General features: G+C 43.8%; 1 protein-coding gene across 1 annotated transcript; it reads right to left on the bottom strand.

Moving 5' to 3' along the window:
- Positions 1-1,198: 1,198 nt before the first annotated feature.
- Positions 1,199-9,134, bottom strand: LOC147603130 (uncharacterized). Its single transcript, XM_086797007.1, has 5 exons — positions 8,449-9,134; positions 7,747-7,864; positions 7,116-7,663; positions 3,472-3,712; positions 1,199-3,304 (listed from the first exon to the last, which is right to left on the bottom strand). The coding sequence occupies exons 1-5, from the start codon at positions 8,556-8,558 to the stop codon at positions 1,616-1,618; spliced, it is 2,706 nt and encodes a 901-aa protein (XP_086653133.1). The 5' UTR covers positions 8,559-9,134; the 3' UTR covers positions 1,199-1,615.
- Between the last annotated feature and the right edge of the window lie 401 nt (positions 9,135-9,535).

Below are 9,535 nucleotides of genomic sequence, written 5' to 3'. Positions count from 1 at the left end.
CTACTTCAAGCTTGAAAGATTGTATTTGTTGCACGTCTCCCTTAGGATGACCCACTATCACAAGGGTGAAATACATCATTTGTGGATGTATATGTTTTTTTTTTAAAGACTTCTATTTAAAAACCTGTATTATCACTAACGTGGTATAATCAGGGAATCCTTGAGCTGCTAAAACATAGATAAAACATAAGTAACTTTGGGATTGCTATCAAATATTTATGGAGGTATAATTGGGCATACATCGCTTAAATCGTGATAATATTACTCACATTTATATAATTGATAATAAAGACTACATGCATTAATCATGTCAAAACCTAAAGGACTATAGAGAAGAGCTTGAGAGAAAGAGAAGAGCTTGAGAGAAAGACAATGGTGAGCACACCTCAATGGGTCACAAAACCCTTTGCCCCTAGAAATCATTGGGCCTAGATATGAAATTCATAGAAGTTCAATTGTAAATAATAAATTAATAGAAGTTCAATTATGAATAATCTTCTTTTTGTATAGTTTGTCAACTATATAATAAAGTACTTTCTAAAAAAGCCACACATTTTTAAGGATAAAAGTGTTGTATATAGAATTTGGAGGTCCTTGTGAAGGTTATCCTTTTTGTTTTTTCTCTTATAATTGAGTTCGCCATGTTTTAGGATACATGCAAAAAGCGTGATTGGTGCAAGTCATTCAACATAAATTGAATCTATCAAGTAGAGCTTAAATGTATGATAAAATAGGCCTGATGATTACCTCGACGCTTAAAAGCATAGGAATTATAGAAGACTTATCCATTACGAATGCTTTGAGCACAATTAAATTAATTGGGGAAAGGCTCTAATTATCTACACACAGTGGCTCTCCCTGGCACGTGTCTTTCGAGGCCTCTGAACTTCTACTTGTGTTGAGTCTCAAGTGAAAGTGGTATGATGCAGACCTTAATGTCCAGTTGCCTTGATGCATCCCTTGCTGCTCTTTATTTTTTAATCACAATTTTATAGTAAGACGAGAGAAGCCGACTCTTTGTGAGTCTGCGCATTACGAGAGAATTAGGCTTATTAGAAATTCAAGGAAGTAAAATTAATCATTTGTAGCTGGTTGCCAGACATTGTAATTAAGTTAATTGGTTAAGTCTATTGTGCCCAAGTAGCACTTGGGAACCTAAAAAATTAAAGAAGAAAGAGAGAGGGGGGAGGGGGGGGGGAAAGCAAGCAAAGTTGGTTGTTTGTTCGATAGCATGATCATGATTTACATAATATCAACTTGAGTCTCTCACAAGAGACTTAAGGCCTTTATTTCTTGAAACCATTATTGGGGAGGCCTCCCCTCCTCCTCTCCTGCTGGGGCCGCTTCACTCAGCCCAAGTGGCACAAAAACATGATTCAAGATCGTTACAACAATTAATTATTCACATACAATCTGCACAAACAAGTACAGGTTGAAAACAAATGTAAGATTCCCAACCCCTTCCTCCAGGATTTCCACATCAAAATCCATGGGAAACAGCAGCATATACCCGCATGTAGCATCATGATGGCATTTCTTGGTTGACTCATAGTAGCAAATGGCACTTCACTGCTTATTAGATTACCGTGTGATTTGAACCCTTAAAATTGGCATTTCACCTCTGCTGCCTAGTATCATGGTGGTAAAGGTTGCTATCGTGAACATTTTGTGGGGGGGCTGGTGGCCAGAAACTGGGTGTTTCTGCCATCCTCGTCGACACGTATTGCGCATACGGTGCATTGGCTGGCTGCCTTGATGTGCCTATTCCATACCCTGCTGCAGCAGCACCCCATCCTTGCATATGAGGTGTGAAAGGACTCAGACCTCGGGATGAGTATGGTGCCATCCCAACATACTGTGGTGGTGGGGCTGGGTAGACAGGTGACTCAGTGTAGAAAGCATCCCTACCATCATAAGCAGCATCCAGGCCAGCCAACACTGTTGCTTGCTCATTGGAGGTCTGAACCTGACACTTCGCTATCTGCAAAGCCCTTAAAGCCTCTGCTACCCTGTCAAAACCACCATCTATGGACTTGCGATGGTTCCTAAAGCCTGTGTCTTCGTAAGCATTTACATGGGACATAGGGAAAGGGATGCCAGACCTGTGGCCTGGAAGCGAAGAAAAGCCGTTGAAATTTGGTCCGTCCCATTGCTGCTGCGGCGATGCATATTGCGTTTGTCGCATATGGAATTCCGGATGCGGTGGGAAGTCGGCAATGCTTCTGGCTACTCCTCCAGGTTTCAGATCCTGGCCACCTTCTTGCACTCTTGTTCTGTTCAAAACTTCTTCCCAAAGGGATCCCTTCACCAGGTTGTCTGAGGAAGCATGGCTAGAAAATCTATCCATATCGCCAGTTTCACCGACCAAAGATGATTGCCTCTCTGTTCCGGTGATCCCTTCAGGTACATTTGACCGTGATTCTGCCAGGGAACCTGTGTCTTGTCTGGAAAGAGTGCTATTGTCAGAAGCAACAGGGCAGCCCATGCTGATACTGATACCATGCTCATTTGAAGCCGTCGTGGAGACATGATTGTTCAGGTGGTGGTGGTGGCTATCTTCGTTTTCTTCCTTCTGGATCTCCCTGTATTGCTCTGCCATATCTGTATCTTGCTTATAAGCTGCCAAACCCGGCATCTGGGGAGAGCTCCTCGTGACTGGCTCAGCATCTGCAAAAACAGTAAATCTGAAACTGGAGGACAGATGTTTCTTGTATCGCTCTGGTTTTCCTCCTTCCACAGAAAGGTCTCTTGCATGCTCTCCTCTTTCCTCAATGTTCGTAACCGTGGATACCTGATCTTGGGAGACTTCTTCCTTCGAAACCCGGGATGATGTGTTTGGTGAGGCCTGCGACGCTTGCACCACAGCAACTTTATCAGGTGGATCAGTTTCTGTTGGCATACCACCAACATTCTCTACAGTTTCCTTGTTCTCATCAATCCGACATTGCCTTTCTTTTGGTAGCTTCTCTTTCGATGCTGTGTTACCGATCTTACTTTGGTTAGCATCAGAAGAAGCTTCACTTTCGGCAGTAGTATTCAACACAGCTCTGCCCTTCACACTTTCAGCTCTGCTCACATCTTCTGACATCATCTCTTGGAAAGTCTGAGACTGAACCAGTCCATCTTGCATGGCATCTGAGCCTTCACTACGGTGACTGTCAGGATGGACTTTCCTCAAATGCTCAGTGGAAACCTTGTCAAAAAGCTGACTTGGCGATACACACTCGACTTCAACCACGTTGGTTCCTTCCTCCACACACTGCTTGTCTGCTACAGTGTCCAGAGTACTACTCTGAGCGATACCCTGCAGTTGTAAAACGAACACATTCATTAAAACAAGACACAAAGGGGTGGAGGACCTGCACACTAAAACTCGCAAACTTGATCTCACATCACATGACTTTATTGCGTTTGCAAACTCAAGGCTTTAGCTTGCTGTGATAAGCTGACGATTTAAAACCAAAGCATCACCTCTGTAGTCAGAGCTTTCTGCTCTTTGAACTTTGCCTCCCATGCCCTTTGTGCATTCTCTTCTGCTTCAAACTGTTCAATAAGCTCTGCCTGGCGTTCAAGCACTCTCTCCACCTCTGTGTCTCTCTCATCTTCACACTGAAGGCTCTCTTTGGTGCCATCTGGATGACTACTCTTACCATCAAAATCCTCAGGATCTTGAGTTTGTCCAGGCTCTTCCTCCAAATTTGCATCATATGGCCTGCATAAGGTTATAGAAAATTTATACAAGGCTCTCTCTCTCTCTCTCTCTCTCTCTCTCTCTCTCTCTCTCTCTAATGGTCCTCTAGCAGCACAGGGACACTCCCCCACTAGTGGTGGACATGGCAAGCCTCTCAACTATCATCAACTCCCCCGTGCTGGATATTTTGGATGGATGAAGATGAACTCTTTTGTATTGAGTTGTATTGATCTGGAGATGTACTTTCACACTTTCCCATTTACTCTCACATGTATGCAAATGATTACAATGATGCTCACTGTGATGAGGGGGAGGATGATGATGATCTCCTTCACCTAGTCTGTCCTTTTGTATCAGTTTTTTTGTTTCTTCTAGTCTTTTCGATGGCTTAGTACCACATGGAATTCATGTACTATTTGGTCTCGTCGACCTATTGGGTCTTTTGAAGACAGTAATACAACTTGAGTTCTTTCTTTCTTTCTTTCAGAATGGTCTCACTTTATGAGCAGGTCACTGGTCCTGTATGCGCAGGGCAAGGCCTATCAGAGCCAGTACAAAGCATGCCCCCACAATATTTGAGCCTTATGTAGATGAGCTGGCAGATTTCACTGATCGCCTAGGTGGCGAACGCCCTAACCTAGTCACGGTTGTCCTCTATGAATAGGGTAGTATTGAAATCACACAAAGCAGGGGGCTGCAGAAATACCTAGATGCATTGCATTCCTTCTACTCCAGTATGGGTCCAACAAATTATAATAGAAAGAGGCTCCAATATGGTCAAAATTTGAGTACTGTTTTAAACAAATCAGCCCTCAGTATTACACAACTTTCAAAAACCAATCCCTCCACTCGCTAGATGTAAAATTTCATACTACATACAACTATTTTGAGGTTAGGGCTGGAGCTTATAAAGGGGAGACACAATAGAATAGAATATGCACATTGCTAACTGACACCAGTTAACCAAGGTTAAGAGGAAAGCTATAAAAAGATGTAAAGCTACGAAAAGCATGGGACCGCTATATTAGCCCATCCTGGGTGACTGGGAGCAGTTGATTCATTCTACTACTCCTAAATTCTTCGCAGAGTCTCTAACTTGAGTGCATGGCTAGTGCTAGCAGCAAGATCGATGCCACACTTAGGTGGGATCGTTCACGGTATGGGAGGCGGTTCTCAGTGTTGGTTAGCAGTTGCATGTACCCAGTTGCTCAAGGGTGAGCCGATTTCCTTTATGGTTGGATGGTAAGCTTTGGTGTCCCTCTTGGCGAGATTTTCGATCAGTTTACAATCGTCCAAATACAAGCCTGTACTGATTGAATTTGTGAATGTAGATGAAAGTCCCTCCTCTCATATGTATGGGCTGCTTGTGTAAAATGCACTTATCAATTAAGCCCTTACTTGCGATTTAAAGAGGGCGATGCATATTATTCAAAAAATAATTAATAATCTCTCTCTCTCTCTCTCTCTCTCTCTCCCCTCTCTCTCTCTCTCTCACAACTCCCCCCGTTTCCACCATCACCCACATCCACTTTCAACATGACTTGGATCCCATATACGAGAATTAATCTGCACATGAGCCAGCTTTCTATTCAAAATTTGCTCCACTGCCAAGCCGCCTTTTGGCTCACAGCCTCGCAATGGTTGGTATGATGAAGAGTGCAAAACCATATGACTTCATCTCCTACAGGAAGGGAAAGTGGCCGGATCTCTACATGCAAAATGCAGAGATCTTTCCACTGCTTTACACACCAGAAAATGGGCAAACTGTGTGCCTTTATCCATCTTTTTCTTGAGGATTAGTGCATGCTGTTTTCTCCCATCTCTCACTTGGAGCTTCAGCGTTTTTGTCGTTCATCTACATCTTTCCACTGCCCTCTAACAAATCATACATGACTAGCTATGTAGCCTTATAGGGATGATTACATGAAAGAGGAGGTGAGCTAGGCATATGCATATGATCTCACGTACATATGATCTCACTTACATATGATCTCATGAGTTGGCAACATCGCTTACATATGATCTCATGAGTTGGCGACATCACTTACATATGAGAGCCTTTGGATCAGGTATGAGGCATAAGGTAGCAAAATGTATCTCCTCTGAATCATGGCCACCCGTTTTGCAGTTGTCTTAGGCCGCACATGCGCACGCACATTAATGTCTGCAAGAGGCCAAAATGGCCTGTGAGACAAAGAAGATACTCTGTGTACACAATCTGTATTAGGAGATGTAAAAGGCATCCCTAAAAGCTATAACGACAAAGTAATAGTAGATGAGCTGGGCAGATCATTGTAACAAAGCATATGTTTGGCTATTTCCACTAAGCACTAGTGGGCTTAGTTTGTGTGTACCTCTGCTAGGACTGCAAGCTCACTCTTCGTCATATCAATGGGGTTAGAAAGGTGTGCTTATGGAGCACATGTCCACAATCCTCCATGTAACAAGATGGTGAGCCCTCCATGTGCTTATGGAACATGTCCACAATCCCGCACTTTGTGTGTTCTCCTCTGGGTAGTGAATGCGGTTCTGTGAATCTTGTGTCTCTGGGATGTTGTGGGTATTCAAGTTGTCCTTAGACAAGTCCTTGGGTGTTTAGATGTGGATGCATGTATGTCTACTTTAGGCTGTCCCAAAGCTGTCCATTCTACCCTTCAATAGTTCAGCCCCCTCCCAAAGCTGGATGCATGTATGTCTACTTTAGGCTGTCCCAAAGCTGTCCATTCTACCCTTTAATGGTTCAGCCCTGTCCCAAAGCTGTCCATTCTTCCCTTTAATGGTGCATGTCAAGAAGGACTTCATGCGATGAGCCCACTAAAAGTTCGTGGTCACGCCTTTTGGCCTGATCAACGCATCGGCTACGTTCAATTGAATGATGGTGCACATCTTTAAACTGTTGAATGGCCACTGTGTTTTCATATTTCTCGATGACATATTGGTTTTTTTTACTAAAGCGCCGTGAGAAAGATGTTGAAGGGGTTCTCCAACTCTTAAAAGACAACAAGCTGGGCATTAATCTGTACATGTTTTCCTCACATGATCGAGGGATTCCATGACAATCATACCTTCCACCTGCAGAATGGGAAAACGACTGCCCTTGCCACCTTTCTTAGAAAGGCACTCCATCACCAGGATGAACTCACTTGATCTATTCTTACACTTACCTAGCCAATGGCACTCAGTATGTTTCTTTAGTATGCACATGGTTTGTTTGATTGGGTCTCATAGGCCATATTTGGCCTCAGCAAAAAAATAATATGAGCTATCTATATCTCACTACATGCATACATGCTTGCTTGCATGAGCACAAGTGCAAGCAAGTGAGCGGGCAGGCAGGTGTGTTATATATAAAATAAGCTTGACAAGATAAGATCATCTTCCTCCATTCAACAATACCGCCTTTCACTCACAATAAAAAGTTTACCTGTTTTCCTTTTTCCTGATCTGACGCACTGACTTTCCAACCCATCTCTTCTTTGGTGATTCCCCATCAACAGATGCAAATGACCTCTGTGAAAAACTCCTCCCAAGCCAATCAGTTCCATATCCAAACTCCTTGTCTTGCAGCTTTCTTGAACCTTTTTGTCTCCCCCAAGCCAAAATTCCCTTCTCTCTTCCTGAATGATCAGTTTCTTCATCATCTTCATTTGTTTCCTCTCGATTCAACTGCTTGGAGGAATCGCTCCTATCAAGATGGCCCACCCTGCTGTTGGGCAAGCCTTCCTCGTCTTCATCAGGAGTATACTGCAAAAAGCCCTCATTGACGTCATGAGTTCCAGGTCTGGAACACTTGGTGAGACCATCATCCTTTGAAAAGCTAGCAAAACCACCTTCCCCAAAGCTTGAGGAGAAAAATTCGCCATACTCCATACTAAGTTGTGCTCTGTACTTTGACAGGACCTCCAGTCTGGCTGCTTCTAACTTTTTCCGAAGTTGAATTTCAGATTCTAATCGACCTTCAAGCTCCACAACCTGGCAAGAGCAAGAAGCAATATGAATACCACCGCTGCAAATGAAAATTCTCAGGACTCCTAAGGAACTGAAAGTTTATGAACCTTCTTGGCCAACTGTTGTGCCCTCTGTCGGGCTGCTTTTGACACTGATCGCTCAGACAGCAGACGTGCACGAAGGAATTCAATCGTCATAGCTGATGGGTCTTCACTCGAAGGCCTCCTGCGGACAAATTCAGAACCATCACTGGATCTATAAATGAAAACACAGCATGCCCCATAATCCGTCAAGGAATGCAAAAGTGATCTCCACATGACATGTCTTCTAAAGCCAGATGTTGCTGCATGTTTTGATCTCAAGGTAACACAGCTGCAGCTGGATCAAACATGGGCACCCGTTACCTCACACAGGCTCCCCCATGTTTTCTACACCTTCAAGGAGTGCATAGCTGTGGTCATTACATGCTGCAATGAGGTGTCTTATACACCCTAGACCTGCATTGTGGTGAACAGCTTGCCAAATGCATAAGTTGGCAAATTCCCCTAAATGTGGTGTGGGAGGATATGTCCCATGTAAAATTTGCCGAAAAATACAGAGATCAACCACCTGACCATATGGCATGGAAATAGGAGCAAAGACAGCAACATGTCCTACCCTCTTGTAGGTTTTTGAAGAGGGAAAAAAAATCTTCTTTTAAAGGGATTTTAGTGGTGGAAGGGTGGAGGTGGTGTTGGGTTTGGATATATATAAACTAAATTAAGAAACATTGCTTGCACATTACATGATTAAACACGTTTAGCACTTGCCTTTCAAGAGAAGATGTGCTGAAGCTGGGATCCATGGTTGGCTGTGAGGCTTGAGTGGTGTCCTCCATACTGTTTTCTATGGCCTCCTCCAAGATGTTTGATGTGGACATGAAGGTATACTCAGGTGTAGAGAAAAGCCCAAATGGGTAAAAAGCAAACTGCTGTTTATCTTCAACTGGAAGAAGAATGCTTTTTCTCGTGTTGAAGGAGATTATTCTTCAAGCAAAGACGTTACAAGGTAAAAGGGGGTAACGGCAAAAGGGTGCACTTTTAACTCCTCCTGAAATAAGCCCAAAAGTGGCTCTACCCTCCCTTTTGCTCTGATTTTTGAGCAGCAGATCTGGTACCTATTTGCAGCTCTTGTGATCGAATTGGGCGTGATTTGGGCGAATATTAGTCTCGGTACTTATTAGTTTATACTGCTCTTCCATCAAAGCCAACCGTAGAGCTGTGCTCTTCTTGTGCTGGGCTTCCTTCTGCTATGATTTCTGCTTTTAGCTTTTGTCTATAGACTTCCCTTTGCAGGAAAGCTCCTTCTGCATGTGCCACGAAGCAGAGAAACTGCAGCTTCGTGTTAAATAATGTGGGCATCCCGATTCCCAACAAACACCCGACTAGTACTAAGTAGTCTTCCGCATGGGTAACTTGGTAGCTGGAGCTGGCCTTTACGTTGTCAATGCTGGACCCAGTCACCAGGACGTGCAGAGTGTGTCTGAGTGGAAAGGAGGCCCGAGGGGGTTCTCCAACCGTCGGATCTGCTTTATTGATCTAGAGAGAGAAAGAAAACCTTCTAGATTCTAGAACCCCGTTGTGCGAGAAAGAGAGATTTGATTAATTCAAACAATACCGTTTAGGAGGTGTTTGCCTGTGTACACAGCTGTGTGTCTATGAAGGGTAAGAGAGGGGTCCAGAGGGGTACGCATGTGAGAGTGTGTGTGCATGCACATGTGTGTGTGAGAGAGAGACTGAGAGAAGACAAATAGGACTAGAGTCCTAACTTGATAGAATATCGTTTAAAAAGTGTGTGTGCATGTGCATGCACGTGCATGTGCGCGCGCGTGTGTGAGAGAGAGAGAGAGTGTGTATG

The sequence above is a fragment of the Cibotium barometz genome, chromosome 65 (assembly GCF_041138505.1).
Source record: "Cibotium barometz isolate CiBa-2024 chromosome 65, ASM4113850v1, whole genome shotgun sequence".
Lineage (NCBI taxonomy): Eukaryota > Viridiplantae > Streptophyta > Polypodiopsida > Cyatheales > Cibotiaceae > Cibotium > Cibotium barometz.
This window is presented reverse-complemented; position numbering and strand designations above follow the sequence as displayed.

Coding starts and splice junctions, on each gene's coding strand:
- LOC147603130 (XM_086797007.1), bottom strand. CDS start 8,558: ATGTCCACATCAAACATCTTGGAGGAGGCCATAGAAAACAGTATGGAG. Junction 7,865..8,448: donor AGCACATCTTCTCTTGAAAG/GCAAGTGCTAAA, acceptor ATTTGTCCGCAG/GAGGCCTTCGAGTGAAGACC. Junction 3,305..3,471: donor AGAAAGCTCTGACTACAGAG/GTGATGCTTTGG, acceptor TTACAACTGCAG/GGTATCGCTCAGAGTAGTAC.